This window comes from Bubalus bubalis, chromosome 1 (genome assembly GCF_019923935.1).
Source record: "Bubalus bubalis isolate 160015118507 breed Murrah chromosome 1, NDDB_SH_1, whole genome shotgun sequence".
Classification (NCBI taxonomy): Eukaryota; Metazoa; Chordata; class Mammalia; order Artiodactyla; family Bovidae; genus Bubalus; species Bubalus bubalis.
The window spans coordinates 87,734,283-87,753,583 of NC_059157.1; the positions used below are offsets into that span (position 1 = coordinate 87,734,283).

Here is a 19,301-nt window from a genome sequence, read left to right on the forward strand (position 1 = left end):
TATTTCTAGGATATATATGTGTGTGTATATATATATATATATATATATATATATATATATGATAGATGAAAAGGTATATGTATTTTAAAAACTTAAATGGGATTGCATAAAATTGCTTTTCAATAAAAGGCTGTTGCAATTCATAGTTCCACAAGTAACATATGAAAGTACCACTTTTCTCACTTTAGTTAACATTGAGTATTTTTATTTGTTTTAATTTCTGCTATTCTGATATATGAGAAAGGAAGTATCCTTCTATTTTTGTGGTTTTATTTTTGTTCATGTGTGTGTATTTGTGACATAGAAATTTTGGCACCTTTTCATTTTATTTATTGGTTATTTTGATTTATTCATCTGTAAACTTGCTTATTCTTATTATTTACTCATTCTTCTATTAGATTGCTTGCCTTTTAAAATCTATTCTTAAGTTATTTTATATTATAGACATAAATCTATGTCTTTCATATACATGGAGGATATATTTCCAAACTAATTATATACCCTTTGACTCTGTTGGATATTGTTTTGCTATGCATTCAAGCTATCTATGTTACTGGCTTCCACAATAATTTCTCTATTCCCTATGTTACATCATTGTCTTCTCAATTACTTAGACAATATGTATGGTGTGGGGTAGGAGACTAAGCTTATTTACTAATCCTTCCAGACAGATAGCAAAGAGTGTCAGCATAACCCATTGAATCAGCTGTCCTTTTCCTACTGAACTGAAATATCATATTTGTTTCATGCCACATGCCCATTTATACTGGAACCCACTTCTGAGTTCTCTATTCTGTTGCACTGATCCTTTGGCTTCTTCTTATGCCACTATCTTAATGTTTTGATTATTATGTCTCTACATTATTGTTCAACATCAATTAAGGTATTCGTGAGTACTCCACATTTATATTTTTCTTGGGCAGAATGAGAAGTTATTTTCTTCCATATGAATTTCAATGAGTTCAAGCAATTCTAAAAACTGTAAGTTATCCACGTTAGATTGAAAAGGATTTGCATTTAAATTTGGTAAATGCAAATTTACCTATCAATTTAAGTGAATCTAACTTTAAAACATTTTATTACAGATAATTTTGAATATATACAAAAGTAGATAAGTGAAGGTAAAAATTAAGACCTACTAATTAAATGAGAAGCATGTCTTATATTGGAGAAGACAATGGCACCCCACTCCAGTACTCTTGCCTGGAAAATCCCATGGACGGAGGAGCTTGGAAGGCTACAGTCCATGGGGTTGCTGAGGGTCAGACACAACCGAGCGACTTCACTTTCACTTTTCACTTTCATGCATTGGAGAAGGAAATGGCAACACACTCCAGTGTTCTTGCCTGGAGAATCCTAGGGACGGGGGAGCCTGGTGGGCTGCCATCTATGGGGTCTCACAGAGTTGGACACGACTGAAGCGACTTAGCAGAAGCATGTCTTATATGTCAGTAACATGACAATTCACTGTTTTTATAACTCTTTTGTGAATTTTCCGTCACTTATTCTTTCATTTTAGTGATTAGCTGGTCAGATATGGCAAAAGAAAACAAGACTCTGGTGACAGAGTTTGTTCTCACAGGACTCACAGATCTCCCAGGGCTGCAGGTCCCCCTGTTCCTGGTGTTCCTGGTCATCTACCTCACCACCATGGCAGGCAACCTTGGACTGATTTTTCTCATCTGGAAGGACTCCCATCTTCACACCCCCACGTACTCATTCCTGGGCAGCTTAGCCTTTGCAGATGCTTGCTTGTCATCTTTTGTGACTCCCAAGATGCTTGTCAACAAGAGTCAAATGATGTCTCTTTTTGAGTGCATGGTCCAATACTATTTTTTTGGTTCCAGTGCCACCACAGAATGGTTCCTTCTGGTGGTGATGGCCTATGACTGCTTTGTAGCCATATGCAACCCTTTACTTTACCCAGTGGTGATGGGTAAACAATTACTGAACTGAAGATATATTTTTAAAAATGTCCTGACTAAAGGGGATACATAAACAAGGAAGATGCATTTAAAAAAATAAAATAGGACTATTTTCATGACCTTTTATGACGATGTTCTTCACCTACTCTTTTCACTGCAGTGATAGCCTGAGTGGAGATGATGGAGGCAAACAAGACTCTGGTGATGGAGTTTGTTCTCACGGGACTCACAGATCTCCCAGGGCCGCAGGTCCCCCTGTTCCTGGTGTTCCTGTTCATCTACCTCACCACCATGGCGGGAAACCTTGGACTGATTTTTCTCATCTGGAAGGACCCCCATCTTCACACCCCCATGTACTCATTCCTGGGCAGTTTAGCCTTTGCAGATGCTTGTTGTTCATCTTCTGTGACTCCAAAGATGTTTATAAATTTTTTATCAAAGAATCATGTAATACCTCTCTTTGGCTGTCTGACCCAATTTTATTTTTTTGGTTCCAGTGCCACCACAGAATGTGTCCTTCTGGTGGTGATGGCCTATGACCGCTATGCAGCCATATGCAACCCTTTGCTTTATTCAATAGTCATGTCCAACAGACTCTGTATTCAGTTTATAGGTGTTTCATATTTGATTGGTTTTCTACATTCAGCCATTCATGTGGGTTTGTTATTCAGATTAACTTTCTGCAGGACCAATGTAATACATTATTTCTACTGTGAAATTTTACAACTATTCAAAATTTCTTGCACTGATTCTACACTTAATACACTTCTGGTGTTTATCTTTTCAGCTTTTATACAAGTCTTCACTTTTATGACCATCATGGTCTCTTACACCTTTGTCCTCTTTACCATTCTGAATAAAAAGTCTGAAAAGGGCAGGAGTAAAGCCTTCTCCACATGCAGTGCCCACCTGCTCTCTGTTTCCTTGTTCTATGGCACTCTCTTCTTCATGTATGTGCATCCTGGGTCTGGACCCTCTGAAGAGCACAACAAAATATATTCTTTATTTTATACAATAATAATTCCTCTACTAAATCCTTTTATTTACAGCCTGAGAAACAAAGAGGTTATAAGTGCTTTGAGAAGAATAATGAAGAAATGAATAGTTGCTAGACAATTTTCAAACTGTTTCTTCTTTACTGTCTTCTAAAAATGCCCTCAGTCCTAAAGATTTGCCATGGCTCTGCCATTTCATCAGAGAACTAGAGGTCAGCATGGTCTGTGAACTTCATTCTATTTTTACTTGGATATGGGACCAGTGAAAGTTTGGTAACTTACCTATAACTAGCTCATTTAGAAACACCGTGCTCCATCTTTATCTAGACACTAAGCTTTCGCAAATTAGCTATTTTCCTGAGACTTAAAACATTCCAGATAGTAATTGACAGTTTACTAGAAACAGCTGAGACTGGCATATAGGGTTGGGCACTTAGTTCCTTAGCCCAGTTCACTGCTCTGGCCCTGCCAGGTAATAAAGCATCACTGTTCTCTTCCGTGCACAATAGCTACAGTAGGTGGATAAAAGTCTACTTCTTGACAGAATATATTCCTGAGGAGAAATGTATTGTTTAGTGATAAAAGTTAGGAAAAAGTAAAAGGTTCTAAAAATTTGGTGGATCTTAGGAAGAAAAATGGAAGCAGGCATGAATTAAAGAATGGAGGATCAAAATTAACCACAGGTCCTACTTGTAAGTCCACATACTATTTTTATCAAGAATATTGCCTGTAGCATAATATAGCATGATATTCAATAACTTATAAGTTTAGGAATATTTGAGTGTAATAAAAAGCAATCTCAGAGATCAGCCTTGGTTGCATTACTATTCCTATCAGTTTTTAGTAGAAGGAAGTAGTAAAGGAAGTTTTTAGTAGGAGGAAGGCAAGGAGCCTAGATCAGAGATAAGAACCTCGTTTAGTATGTAAAGATATGGGTGAAAACTTGTGTCAGTGAATTCTCTACCACTAATGTACTTCAATTTGGGATGTGTTCATATATGTATTCAGGCATATACAGGGGGTCTTGGAATGGATTCCTCACAGATAGGTGGGGAATATATATATGTTCCAGTTTATTTCAGAAGTATTAAATAGACATAAATAATTCAAATCCTCTGTTAGCAAAACAATGTTCCTTGGACAATCTGCTTTTTCTTAGCACATGCAGTTAGGAAAAATAGTTACACAAAATGAGAATGACGTTTAAGTTGTTTAAGAATAAATATGCTTGTTGTTCTATTATTTTAAAAACACTTTGGATCTCAACAGTTCCAATAAATATACTAAAAATATTATCTAAAAATACAGGCTTGTGGTAAATTTCTTTTATCATTTAAATTTATCATATAAATATTATTAGAAAAAATCAACTTGTTTGTATAGACTCAAGGGTATTTCAGATTAGCCCCTAATAATAAAACTTATTTTAAAAATATCCCACATGATTAAAAACTTCAAAAGCTATCTGTTCTTGTAGGTGACTTTTAGCAATTTCAGTCCTAAATTGGTTTTGTTAACATTTTAATTTCTTTCTGAATAAAATATTTTTTCTGTAATTTACTATTGGTGTTTTTAAAGTAAATCTTAAATACCTTTCATTATTTATGTACAGGTGAATACATTTATCTCTTAATGTACAAGTTACAACATGTTTTATTTGAGGTATTTTCAAAAACAACTGCAACAGTCACCCCTCATCTGTGGGGAATCCATTCCAAGATCCCCTGTATCCCTGAAACTGCTATTAGTTTTGAACTCTGTTTCCTTTTTTCTACCACAACTTTAATGTCATTCCAGTCTTAACTAAGTACTTATCATACACTGTGGCTGTAACTTTTGCAGTTTGAGGTGCAACAGCAAAATCAACAAGAGTTTCTTTTTCTTTCTTTACACTTTCATGAACGTTCTTACCATAAATTTTAACAACCTCAGCATATGATTTTTTCCTATTAAATTGAGAACTTTCATATTTTCACTTAAAGGAAGTACTTTATGGCTTTTCATTGTCAAATTGCCAACATCACTACTCTTGTGTTTGAGGGCCAACATTAAGTGAAATGAGGGTTACTTGAGCATAAGCACTGCAACAGCCAATCTGATAATCCAGACAGCTATTAAGTGACTAGGGATGGGAAGTGTATATGTATACAGCATGTACCATAGTGTCTATGCTAGGCAAAGGGATGGTTCACATCCCAGAAGGATGGAGTAGGATGGTGTGAAATTTCATCATGCTACCTAGACTGTGTACAATTTAAAACTTCTGAATTGTTTATTTCTGCAACCATTTAATATCTTGAGACCATCATTGTCTTTGGGTAATGGAAACTGTAGAAAGCAAAACTGTGATGGGGGAAACTACTGTATATGTTATGATATCTTTTAATATCTTCACAACTGCACAAGTAATACATGGTTTTATCAGGATTGTTTTCAACAAAATCCACACATTACCTTGGAAATAAAGGTTAAGTTAAACTTCAGCATTTTCCTCCAGTTTGATGGCTCCCTGAGGGACAGACATTTATACAGCCTTGTCATGTCAACTCAAGAGATGCATCAACGTAGGATAAATTAAATTCTAGGCAGGGTTGGTACAAACTGATTGCTGATCTGAAATGTTCCTAAATATATTGTATGTCAATTATCTTAAAATTGTTTATTGTACAGTCTGTGTTTTGTAGAATGCAGATGCACTAAAAAGTGAATATAAGGGTTTCCCTGGGTGGCTCAGTGGTAAATAATCCACTGGACTATGTAGGAGACATGGGTTCAATCCCTGGTCCAGGAAGATCCCACACCCAACTAAGCCTGTGTGCCATGACTATTGAGCCTGTGCTCTAGAGCCCAGGAACCACAAGTACTGAGCCCACGTGCCACAACTACTGAAGCTCAGGTGCCCTAGGGCCCCTGCTCTGCAACAAGAGAAGCCATCACAATGAGAAGCCTGTACACTGCAAAAGAGAGTAGCCTCCACTCTCCGCAACTAGGGAAAAGCCACACAGCAACAATTTGCATTCAGAGAATTACTTTGGAAGCTGTATCTGGGTATCTAAGACGTCTGTCATGTTGCTGTTATGTGTGCTGATACTTCACTTGTTTGGTATTTTTTGCTTAAATTTAGGTGAACTTGGGTAATAATTTGAGTAAATAAACAATGGGTAAGCCTATTTCATCTTAAGAATTTGGTTATCATTCTACCTTTGAAATCTACAGTGGTCTTATTAAATGACCCTTGTACAGAAGGCTGGGTCAGGAGGGTCTTTTGAGGTTTTGGTGCTAAGGTAACTGAAAACTAATCTTTAGTTTGAGACAGTGGACGTTTTTTGAGGCAAGTTATGGGAGACACAGGAAAAGAGCATGGCAACTCACTCCAGTATTCCTGCCTGGAGAATCCCACTGGACAGAGGAGCCTGGCAGGCTACAGTCCGTCACCTAGACTGGGACACGACTGAAGCAACTTAGCATGCATGCATACATGGGAGACATATCTTATCAATGGAATTTAGATGATATAGCTTCAAATTTCTGTGATTTAGCATAGTGTGTTAATAAAGGCAAAAAAGGGAAAATATCTAGAAACATGGCTTGTTTATTTTTAAAAGCATTGACAAAATGGAAATTATATCAGAACACAAAGAAGCAGACTGAATGAGGGACTTCCCTGGTGGTCCAGTGGCTAAGTCTCTGAGCTCCCAATGCAGGGGGCCTAGGTTCAATCCCTAATCAGGTAACTAGATCCAACTTGCCACAACTAAAGGTTCACATGCTGCAACCGAAAGATCCCACAGGCTGCAATTAAGATCCAGCACAGTCAAATAAGAAACTAACTAAATATTAAAAAAGAAATAGACTGAGTGATGCAACAAACATGTAAAATAAAATATGTAGAACAGGAGATGGTGATATCAGCAAGAGAAATGAATTAGTGAGGGTGCAACATAAAATTTGGTGGTGAACTATTACCAGCTGGGAGGTAGAAAACTGGTAGTTAGGGCAACTGTATTTGCCTTGCCAAAAAAGTCTCATCAAATTTGTTCTATTTACTCCTATTTGGGGTTTGTCAAAGGGTATTTATTACCCTTTGGAGGAACAAGGGACACTGCTTTTGTTAAGGCAAAAGAATAAAAAGATGGTTGAGATCTGCTTTCAAAGTTTCAACAGGAAAACCCAAACATGTATGACTGGTCTAAGTTAAATGGCTTTGGGGTAGTGAACAGAGTTTTCTGGGATTACCAGAAATGGAAACATAATACATAGTGATATGAGTTAGAGGCAGAGAGGGCAACATTAAAGGACTAAAAGATAATACTTTGAAGATAATGTGATGTGGTGTTAGTAAGTACTAAAATTATATTAAATTACAAATTGGAATATAAGAAAGTAAGGACAGCCTGTAGGAATGTCACCTCTATCTGAATGTTTTACTGGATTTGATATGTTGTGAGAATGGAGGGCTTTGCCATTGCTTGCTAGTATCTATCACGTGTAAGTCTAGTTAGCCTCCATTCATTTCTTTTTTTTTTTTAATTTTATTTTTAAACTTTACATAATTGTACTAGTTTTGCCAAATATCAAAATGAATCCACCACAGGTATACATGTGTTCCCCATCCTGAACCCTCCTCCCACCTCCCTCCCCATTCCATCCCTCTGGGTCGTCCCAGTGCACCAGCCCCAAGCATCCAGTATCGTGCATCAAACCTGGACTGGCAACTCGTTTCATACATGATATTTTACATATTTCAATGCCATTCTCCCAAATCTTCCCACCCTCTCCCTCTCTCACAGAGTCCATAAGACTGTTCTATACATCAGTGTCTCTTTTGCTGTCTCGTACACAGGGTTATTGTTACCATCTTTCTAAATTCCATATATATGCATTAGTATACTGTATTGGTGTTTTTCTTTCTGGCTTACTTCACTCTGTATAATAGGCTCCAGTTTCATCCACCTCATTAGAACTGATTCAAATGTGTTCTTTTTAATGGCTGAATAATACTCCATTGTGTATATGTACCACAGCTTTCTTATCCATTCATCTGCTGATGGACATCTAGGTTGCTTCCATGTCCTGGCTATTATAAACAGTGCTGCGATGAACACTGGGGTACACGTGTCTCTTTCCCTTCTGGTTTCCTTAGTGTGTATGCCCATCAGTGGGATTGCTGGATCATAAGGCAGTTCTATTTCCAGTTTTTTAAGGAATCTCCACACTGTTCTCCATAGTGGCTGTACTAGTTTGCATTCCCACCAACAGTGTAAGAGGGTTCCCTTTTCTCCACACCCTCTCCAGCATTTATTCCTTGTAGACTTTTGGATCACAGCCATTCTGACTGGTGTGAAATGGTACCTCATAGTGGTTTTGATTTGCATTTCTCTGATAATGAGTGATGTTGAGCATCTTTTCATGTGTTTGTTAGCCATCTGGATGTCTTCTTTGGAGAAATGTCTATTTAGTTCTTTGGCCCCTTTTTTGATTGGGTCATTTATTTTTCTGGAGTTGAGCTGTAGGAGTTGCTTGTATATTCTCGAGATTAGTTGTTTGTCAGTTGCTTCATTTGCTATTATCTTCTCCCATTCTGAAGGCTGTCTTTTCACCTTGCTAATAGTTTCCTTTGATGTGCAGAAGCTTTTAAGGTTAATTAGGTCCCATTTGTTTACATACAAATGAGAAGCTTTAGAATTGTGTGAACTGATTCTACTGATCACCTTCTCTGTGCTAGGTATGGTGAAAACAGTTTAAGAAGTAGAATGAACTAAAGGTGGCTGGTATACTAATATAGATTTGGCCAAGGAATTACATTTTTATTCTAATTTCAGAAGAAAGTTCAAACACTTTCATTTGATGAAAGCTCCAATACATGTTTGAATAGTTAATTGCTCCTGTGTAGCCATACATCTTCTTTAGATTAAGAGATTTGGTCCCTATAAAGAAGACACAGGTTTGTTATTGATATATTGAAAATACTATGATATTTTATCTTTTAAAGAAGGAAGACACCAAGGAATTAGGAATGGTGACATATATGGCTAATCCATTCAGCTAAAATATAGTGTCTTTCTTGATACATAAAAGTTGAGGAAATAACCTGGACTGGACCCCAGCAGACACTCTACAAATAGTATGGAATGAATTACTATCTTTGTAGACTCTCTAGATAAGAAGAGGGCTATTTGCACATTAATGAGTATATTTACTGCACTTGAGCATTTTATTAAACTTTATACTATTACCCAAAAGAAATCTGAATTTTAATGGGGTTAAGATCATTCTAAGTCACAAATGACTTCAAATATGTCTGCTGTACAGTTGCAGAAAGATTGGTCTTTGGCAAACATTAACACTATCAAACAATGGCATTCATTGAGGATTTTAGGCTTGTAAATTACTTGGTGTGTAGCAAAGAAGAACCTTTTGGAAAGCCAAATGAAGGTCTGTTATTAGGCTCTGGTAGGAATAATTTCCCTCAGGGAAAGAGTAGATAATTTTAAAACTTGAGATAACCAATGCATGTAAAGAATGCCAGAGAAATGTTCCATAAAATGAGCTAAAACAGCAGAGGTCATTGACTAAATGAAAAGAGTATATACAGGGATATCCACTGGTGGTGGTTCTGGAAGAAGTATCTCTTGTTTTTGTATTCATGACCAAACTATAACTCTGTCACTGAGACTGAATATAAGACACCCCAAGGAGCTACCATCTCCTAGCTCCTAGTGAGCTAGGAGAATAGTCTGAACCTTTTGATTCTTCCCCTGATAAAGCAAAGCAAACTACCTGGTTCATTAACAGAAGGTCCAGAACCGAGACAAGACGTATTTTGGAAATCTGTAGCCGTTTACCTTGCAGATAAAGGATAAAGTCTTAACTGAAGGAGGCAAGAGTAAATATACACAACATTAGGAAAAGGATAGTATACAGGATCCTCACCAGTCTTATTGGGTGGCTTGAAATGAGTCTTGACAGTAATAATTATGTGTTGCACTTTGGGCTTCACTTACCCTGTGGCTGAGGTCATAGAGAAGTAAATCAATGGTCATATATCCCCTTGGACAGCAAGGAGATCAAAACAGTCAATCTTAAGGGAAATCAGGGGCTTCCCTGGTGGCTCAGAGGTTAAAGCGTCTGCCTCCAATGCAGGAGACCCAGGTTCGATCCCTGGGTTGGGAAGATCCCCTGGAGAAGGAAATGGTAACCTACTCCAGTATTCTTGCCTGGAGAATCTTATTGGACGGAGGAGCCTGGCGGGCTACAGTCCATCGCCTAGACTGGGACACGACTGAAGCAACTTAGCATGCATGCATACATGGGAGACATATCTTATCAATGGAATTTAGATGATATAGCTTCAAATTTCTGTGATTTAGCATAGTGTGTTAATAAAGGCAAAAAAGGGAAAATATCTAGAAACATGGCTTGTTTATTTTTAAAAGCATTGACAAAATGGAAATTATATCAGAACACAAAGAAGCAGACTGAATGAGGGACTTCCCTGGTGGTCCAGTGGCTAAGTCCATGGGGTTGCAAAGAGTCGGACACAACTGAGTGACTTCACAGGACAGAACAGAAGGGAAATCAACCCTGAATACTTGTTGGAAGGACTGATGCTGAAACTGAATCTCCAGTATTTTGGTCACCTGATGAGAATAGCCAACTCATTGGAAAAGTCCCTGATGCTGGGAAAGATGGAGGGCAGAAGGAGAAGAGGGCATCAGAGGATGAGATGGCTGGATGGCATCATTGATGCAATGGAAATGAACTTGGGCAAACTTCAGGAGATGGTGAGGGACAGGGAGACCTAGTGTGCTGTAGCCCATCGGGTTGCAAACAGTTGGACATGACCAGGTGACTGAACAACAGCGACAACAACATATATCAAAACTCTGATCACAAGCTGAAGCTAATATTAACAACTTTGGCTAAGAAGCTTAACACCATGTGGACTTACATTACTCATCACCCAGAAAGAAGTGGTTTAATTAAGAACTCGAACAGACTACTTAAACACCTGATACTAAAAATAAACAGTAATAATGGTATAGAGGATTAGCTGGTTTGACTATATAAGTATTTCCATCTGAATAAGAAGTTTAGTAAAGTGGGGATACCTCTACCACAATTTTCAGATACAGAGATGGTAGTGAGGGAGTGGAGATTTCTATACTTAAAAAAGAGTAACTTAAGGCCTATCTTCTTTTTAATTAAGATATAACTCCATGAGATCACAAAGAGTCAGACACGACTGAACAACTAACACCACCACTACACCACCACCAACTTGCATATAGATTTCCCTGGTGGCTAAGCAGTAAAGAACCTGCCTGCAATGCAGGAGATGTGGGCTTGATCCCTGGGTTGGGAAGATCCCCTGGAGGAGGGCATGGTAACTCACTTGAGTATTCTTGTCTGGAGAAACCCATGGGCAGAGGAGCCTGGCGGGCTACAGTCCATAGTGTTGCAAAGAGTCAGACACAAGTGAAGCAACTTAGCATGCATGCACAACTGACATATAGGGCTTCCCTGGTGGCTCAGGTGGTAAAGAATCCACCTGCAACGCAGGAGACCCAGGTTCAATCCCTGGATTGGGTAGATCCCTGGATAAGGAAACATCTACCCGTCCCAGTATTCCTGCCTGGAGAATTCCATGGATATGGGTGCCTGGTGGGCTACAGTTCATGGGGTCACAAAGAGTTGCACATGACTAAACATCTAAGCACACACACACACTTCACTTCTGAGCCATAGTCAGCTCCAGGTCTTGTTTTTGATGATTGTATAGAGCTTCTTCCTCTTCAGCTGCAAAGAATATAATCAATCTGATTTCTGTATTGACCATCTGGTGATGTCCATGTGTAGAATTGTGTCTTGGGTTGTTTGGAAAAGGGTGTTTACAATGACCAATGTGCTCTTATTGCCCTGCTTCATTTTGCACTCCAAGGCCAAACTTGCCTGTTACTCCAGGTATCTCCTTACTTCCTACTTTTGCATTCCAGTCCCCTATAATTCTAACACATCTTTTAAAATTTTGGGGGGAGTGTTATTTCTAGAAGTTCTTGTAGATATTCATAGAATTGTTCAACTTCAGCTTCTTCAGCATTAGCAGTTGGGGAATAGACTTGGATTACTGTGATGTTGAATGGTTTACTGTGGAAACAACCTAGATCTTTCTTGTTATTTTTTAGATTGTACCCAAGCACTGAATCTCTGACTCCTTTATTGATTACGAGGGCTACTCCATTTCTTCGAAGGGATTCTTGCCCACAGTAGTAGATATAATGGTCATCTGAATTAAATTCGCCCATTCCAGTTCACCTTAGCTCACTGATTCCTAAGATGTTGATGTTCACTCTTGCCATCTCCTGCTTGACTGCCAGGAACCAGTGTGAGGAACTCCACCCATGGCAAAGGTCATGAGGAAGGGGGCTCGGCATACGCAAAGGCGGGATCGAGCCTCAGCAGTCCCCCTGGAAATTCTCGAGCATCTACTCCCCAAACCAGAGTCCGCCTACTTTACTGCTTTGTGCTCTCACCTACACCTCTGACTTTACGGGGGGCTGTCCCCCACCACCTCTCTCTGAAAAAGAGTTAACTTACAGCTCCAGTTGATAAAGTTCCTGGGCATGACAAGAGTGTTTCATCCTACAAACTCCTCTGAAGGTTATTCCGGCCACATGTGATTGTTCACAGCCTCCCAACCGTGAGAGGCATGAGATGTTCTAAACTGTCTAAACACAGATTCCTTTGAACAGTTAAAAGATTGATTAGAAATTGTATTGGTGAAGGGTTTTTTACTTGTTGGGCCAGTGTTTGCTGCTAAGTTTCCATATCCCTTACCTGCTGTGTCCCTGGCAATGTATTGATTAATATAATTGGTGTATAGGAATGTAAGTAGTAGCTTTAATGTTTGTAACCTTGGACCCTTGAGTTAATTCTTTTCTTGTTATAGCCCACCACACCTTTGCCCTATAGGAATGCAACTTTATCTAATGCTTTTGGAGGATGGCACCTGACTTTAGAATAATCACCTTTAGAGAAAAATAAGTTTTCTGAAGAAAGGGTCATAAAATGTTAACAGGCCTCTTGGCCAGAAGATGATGTAATTCACCTAAACTTTTGCATATGATAAGTTTGCAGGAAGAAAGCCTGGCTTACTGCTGACTCTACCCCTTCCCACATTATACTCTATGCACAACTTAAGGTATAAAAACTACTTTGGAAAATAAAGTGTGGGCCTTGTTCACCAAAGCTTGGTCTCCCCATGTCGTTCTTTCTCTCACCTTCTGGCTGAATTTCCATCTGGGGCATGGAGGCTCGTCAAGCCTACTAATTTTGCCTGGGCTTCTAAGATCTGACCGGGGAGGCCTTAGTGTCTCCTCTCCTTCAGGAGAACGGAAAGATGCCTGCGGCCTACATAGCTGATGCAAATTCCTTATTTTGGAATTTTATTAGCTTTCCAAATAAACCAAGTTATTCAGCCTCTTTTCTCCACTGAATTTTCCTACTGAGCTATCCTTATTTAATCGCCCTTTATATCTTTAATTCTATAGTATCCTGATCGCCGAAGCCGTCTCCCCTTCGAAACCCCTGACTCTGCCGGGGCTGGACCCCGGCACTTGACCACACCTAATTTACCTTGATTCATGGACCTGACATTCCAGGTTCCTATGCAATACAGTTCTTTACAGCATTGGATTTTATTTTCATCACCAGAGATATCCATACCTGAGTGTCATTTCCACCTTGATACAGCTGCTTCATCCTTTCTGGAGCTATGAGTAATTGCCCTCTGTTCTTCCCCAGTAGCATACTGGACACTTTCTGACCTGGGGGCTCATCTTCCAGTGTCATATCTTTTTGCCTTTTCATACTGTTCATGGGGTTCTCATAGCAAGAATACTGGATTGATTTGCCATTCTCGCCTTCAGTGGACCACATTTTGTCAGAACTCTTCACTACTATCCATCTGCCTTGGGTGGTCCTGCATGGCATGGGTCACAGCTTCATTAAGTTATGCAAGCCCTTTTGTCACAACAAGGCTGTGATCCATGAAGGGAATATACATTTTTTCACAGCAAAGGAAACCATAAACAAAATGAAAAGACAACATATGGACTTGGAGAAAATTGCATATTATGCAACCAACAAGGGCTTAACTTTCAAAATATACAAACAGTTCATACAACTCAATAACAACAACAACAACAAAATCAAATAACCCAATTGAAAAATGGAGAAAAGATCTAAATAGACATTTCTCTAAAGAAGGCAAACAGATGGCCAATGAACACATGAAAAGATGTCCATTAAGCTAATTATTAGAGAAATGTAAATCAAAAATACAATGAGGTACTACCTCACACTCGTCAGAATGGACATCATTAAAAGTCCACAAATAATAAATGTTAGAGAGGGTATGGAGAAAAGGGAACCAAAAGGGAACCTTCTTACATTGTTGGTAAGAATGTAAATTGGCACAGCTGCTATGGAAAACAATGTGGAGGTTCCTCAAAAAACTAAAACTAGAGTCAGTTGTCATATGAGTCAGCAATACCCCTCCTTGGCATATGTCCAGACGAAACTATAATTCAAAAAGACACATGCACCCCCTGTTCATGTTGTTCAGTCGCTCAGTCATGTCCAACTCTTTGCCACCCCATGGACTGCAGCACGCAGGGTTCCCTGTCCTTCACCTATGTTCACAGCAGTACTATTTATAATAGTCAAGACATGCAAACAACCTGAATGTTCATCAACAGATAAATGGAAAAATAGATGTGGTATATGTACACAATGGGATATTACTCAGCCATTAAAAAAGAATAAAATAGTGCCATTTGTAGCAAGATGGAAGGACTTAGATATGATCATACTAAGCAAAGTAAACCAGAAAGAGAAGACAAATAGTAGAAGATATAACTTATATGTAGAAACTGAAATATAATACAAATGAACATATCTGTGAAATAGATTAACAGACATAGAGAACAGACTTGTGATTGTCAAGGGAGAGGGGGTTGGGGTTGGCAGGATTGGGAGTTTGGGACTCAGTTCAGTTCAGTCGCTCAGTCATATCTGACTCTTTGCGACCCCATCAATTGCAGTGCGCCAGGCCTCGCTGTCCATCACCAACTCCTGGAGTTCACTCAGACTCACGTCCATTGAGTCAGTGATGCCATCCAGCCATCTCATCCTCTGTCGTCCCCTTCTCCTCCTGCCCCCAATCCCTCCCAGCATCAGAGTCTTTTCCAATGAGTCAACTCTTCGCATGAGGTGGCCAAAGTACTGGAGTTTCAGCTTTAGCATCATTCCTTCCAAAGAACACCCAGGACTGATCTCCTTTAGAATGGACTGGTTGGATCTGCTTGCACTCCATGGGACTCTCAAGAGTCTTCTCCAACACCACAGTTCAAAAGCATCAATTCTTCGGTGCTCAGCCTTCTTCACAGTCCAACTCACACATCCATACATGACCACTGGAAAAACCATAGCCTTGACTAGATGGACCTTTGTTGGCAAAGTAATGTCTCTGCTTTGCAATATGCTATCTAGGTTGGTCCTAACTTTTCTTCTAAGCAGTAAGTGTCTTTTAATTTCATGGCTGCAATCACTATCTGCAGTGATTTTGGAGCCCCCAAAAATAAAGTCTGACACTGTTTCCACTGTTTCCCCATCCATTTGCAATGAAGTGATGGGACCAGATGCCATGATCTTCCTTTTCTGAATGTTGAGCTTTAAGCCAACTTTTTCACTCTCCTCTTTCACTTTCATGAAGAGGCTTTTTAGTTCCTCTTCACTTTCTGCCATAAGGGTGGTGTCATCTGCATATCTGAGGTTATTGATATTTCTCCTGGCAATCTTGATTCCAGCTTGTGCTTCTTCCAGCCCAGCGTTTCTCATGATGTACTCTGTATATAAGTTAAATAAGCAGGGTGGCAATATACAGCCTTGACGTACTCCTTTTCCTATTTGGAACCAGTCTGTTGTTCTATGTCCAGTTCTAACTGTTGCTCTCTGACCTGCATATAAGTTTCTCAAGAGACGGGTCAGGTGGTCTGGTATTCCCATCTCTTGAAGAATTTTCCACAGTTTATTGTGATCCACACAAAGGCTTTGGCATAGTCAATAAAGCAGGAATAGATATTTTTCTGGAACTCTCTTGCTTTTTAGATGATCCAGCATATGTTGGCAATTTCATCTCTGGTTCCTCTGCCTTTTCTAAAACCAGCTTGAACATCGGGAAGTTCATGATTCACGTATTGCTGAAGCCTGGCTTGGAGAATTTTGAGCATTACTTTACTAGAGTGTGAGATGAGTGCAATTGTGTTGTAGTTTGAGCATTCTTTGGCATTGCCTTTCTTTGGGATTGGAATGAAAACGGACCTATTCCAGTCCTGTGGCCACTATTGAGTTTTCCAAATTTGCTGGCATATTGAGTGCAGCACTTTCCCAGCATCACCTTTCAGGATTTGAAATAATGTTTGGGATTAGCATATGCAAACTTGTATATATAGGACAAATAAACAAGGTCTTATTATATAGCACAGAGAATTACAGTCAATATCCTGTGATAAACCATAATGGAATAGAATATGAAAAGGACTATATATATATATGTATAACTGAACCACTTTGCTGTATAGCAGAAATTAACAAAACAGTGTACATCAACTATACTTAAATAAAATAAAATGGTTATAAAAATGATAGCTAATAAGTGAAATGGTTATAAAATAGATAAGTAACAAAGATTTACTGTATAATAGTGCTAAGTCACTTCAATCATGTCTGACTCTTTGTGACTCCATGGACTGTAGCCTGCCAGGCTCATCTGTCCATGGAATTCTCCAGGCAGATACCAGAGTGGGTTGCCATTTCCTCCTCCAGGAGGTCTTCCCTATCCAGGAATTGAACCCACACTGTTATGTCTTTTTCTTGGGGATGGTCTTGATTCATCTCCTGTATAATGTCACAAACCTCTGTCCATAGTTCATCAGGCACTCTATCAGATAGAGTGCCTTAAATATATTTCTCACTTCCACTGTATAGTCACAAGGGATTTGATTTAGGTCATACCTGAATGGTCTAGTGGTTTTCCCCACTTTCTTCAATTGAAGGCTGAATTTGGCAACAAGGAGTTCGTGATCTGAGCCACAGTCAGCTCCTGGTCTTGTTTTTGCTGACTGTATAGAGCTTCTCCATCTTTGGCTGCAAAGAATATAATCAATCTGATTTTGCTGTTGGCTATCTGGTGATGTCCATGTGTTGAGTCTTCTCTTGTGTTGTTGGAAGAGGGCGTTTCCTATGACCAGTGCATTCTCTTGGCAGAACTCTATTAGCCTTTTCCCTGCTTAATTCTGTACTCCAAGGCCAACTTTGCCTGTTACTCCAGTGTTTCTTGACTTTCTACTTTTGCATTCTAGTACCCTATAATGAAAAGGACATCTTTTGGGGTGTTAGTTCTAGAAGGTCTCGCAGGTCTCCATAGAACTGTTCAACTGCAGCTTCTTCAGCATTACTGGTCGGGGCACAGACTTGGATTACTGTGATATTGAATTGTTTGCCTTGGAAATGAACAGAGATCATTCTTTCATTTTTGAGACTGCATCCAAGTACTGCATTTCGGACTCTTTTGTTGACCATGATGGCTATTCCATTTCTTCTAAGGGATTCCTGCCCACAGTAGTAGATAATGGTCATCTGAGTTAAATTCACCCATTTCAGTCCATCTTAGTTTGCTGATTCCTAGAATGTCAATGTTCACTCTTGCCATCTCCTGTTTGACTACTTCCAATTTGCCTTGACTCATGGAACTAACATTCCAGGTTCCTATGAAATATTGCTCTTTACAGCATTGAACCTTGCTTCTATCACCAGTCCCATCCCCAACAGGGTGTTGTTTTTGCTTTGACTCCATCCCTTCATTCTTTCTGGAGTTATTTCTCCACTGATCTCCAGTGGGATATTGGGCACCTACTGACCTGGGGAATTCAGTGTCCTATATTTTTGCCTTATCGTACTGTTCATGGGGTTCTCAAGGCAAGAATACTGAAGTGATTTGCCATTCCCTTCTCCAGTGGACCACATTCTGTCAGGCCTCTCCACCATGACCCATCTGTCCTGGGTGGCCGCACATGGCATGGCTTAGTTTCATTAAGTGCCTGATGAACTATGGATGGAGGTTTGTGACATTGTACAGGAGACAGGAATCAAGACCATCCCCAAGATAAAGAAATGCAAAAAAGCAAGGTGGCTGTCTGAGGAGGCTTACAAATAACTGTGAAAAGAAAGAGAAGCAAAAAAGCAAAGGAGAGAAGGAAAGATATACCCATTTGAATTCAGAGTTCCAAAGAATAGCAAGGAGGATAAGAAAGTCTTCCTCAGCGATCATTAGAAAGAAATAGAGGAAAACAATAGAATGGGAAAGCCTAGAGATCTCTTCAAGAAAATTAGAGATACCAAGGGAACATTTCATGCAAAGATAGGCTCAATAAAGGACAGAAATGGTATGGACCTAACAGAAGCAGAAGATATTAAGAAGAGGTGGCAAGAATACACAGAAGAACTGTACAAAAAAGTTCTTCACAACCCAGATAATCATGATGGTGTGATCACTCACACTCATCTAGAGCCAGACTGGAATGTGAAGTCAAGTGGGCCTTAGGAAGCATCACTTCAAACAAAGCTAGTGGAGGTAATGGAATTCCAGTTGAGCTATTTCAAATCCTGAAAGATGATGCTGTGAAAGTGCTGCACTCAATATATCAGCAAATTTGGAAAACTGAGCAGTGGCCACAGGACTGGAAAAGGTCAGTTTTCATTCCAATCCCAAAGAAAGGCAATGCTGAAGAATGCTCAAACTACTGCACAATTGCACTCATCTCACATGTTAGTAAAGTAATGCTCAAAATTCTCCAAGCCAGGCTTCAGCAATACATGAACCATGAACTTCCAGATGTTCAAGCTGGTTTTAGAAAAGGCAGAGGAACCAGAGATCAAATAGCCAACATCCGCTGGATCATGGAAAAATCAAGAGAGTTTCAGAAAAACATCTATTTCTGCTTTATTGACTATGCCAAAGCCTTTGACTGTGTGGATCACAATAAACTGTGGAATCAAGAGATGGGAATACCAGACCACCTGACGTGCCTCTTGAGAAACCTGTCAAGAAGCAACAGTTAGAACTGGACATGGAACAACAGACTGGTCCAAATAGGAAAAGGAGTACGTCAAGGCTGTATATTGTCACCCTGCTTATTTAACTTATATACAGAGTACATCATGAGAAACGCTGGGCTGGAAGAAGCACAAGCTGGAATCAAGATTGCCAGGAGAAATATCAATAACCTCAGATATGCAGATGATACCACCTTTATGGGAG

At 39.4% G+C, this 19,301-nt stretch overlaps 1 protein-coding gene and 1 non-coding gene across 2 annotated transcripts; both read left to right on the forward strand.

Moving 5' to 3' along the window:
• The first annotated feature begins 2,102 nt into the window (after nucleotides 1–2,102).
• LOC102401272 (olfactory receptor 5AC1-like) lies at nucleotides 2,103–3,026 on the forward strand. The gene has a single exon (XM_006074567.4). The coding sequence runs from the start codon at nucleotides 2,103–2,105 to the stop codon at nucleotides 3,024–3,026; it is 924 nt and encodes a 307-aa protein (XP_006074629.4).
• A 6,995-nt stretch (nucleotides 3,027–10,021) lies between these two features.
• TRNAW-CCA lies at nucleotides 10,022–10,093 on the forward strand. The gene has a single exon. It is a non-coding gene; the product is annotated as a tRNA-Trp (tRNA).
• The last annotated feature ends 9,208 nt before the right edge of the window (nucleotides 10,094–19,301 follow it).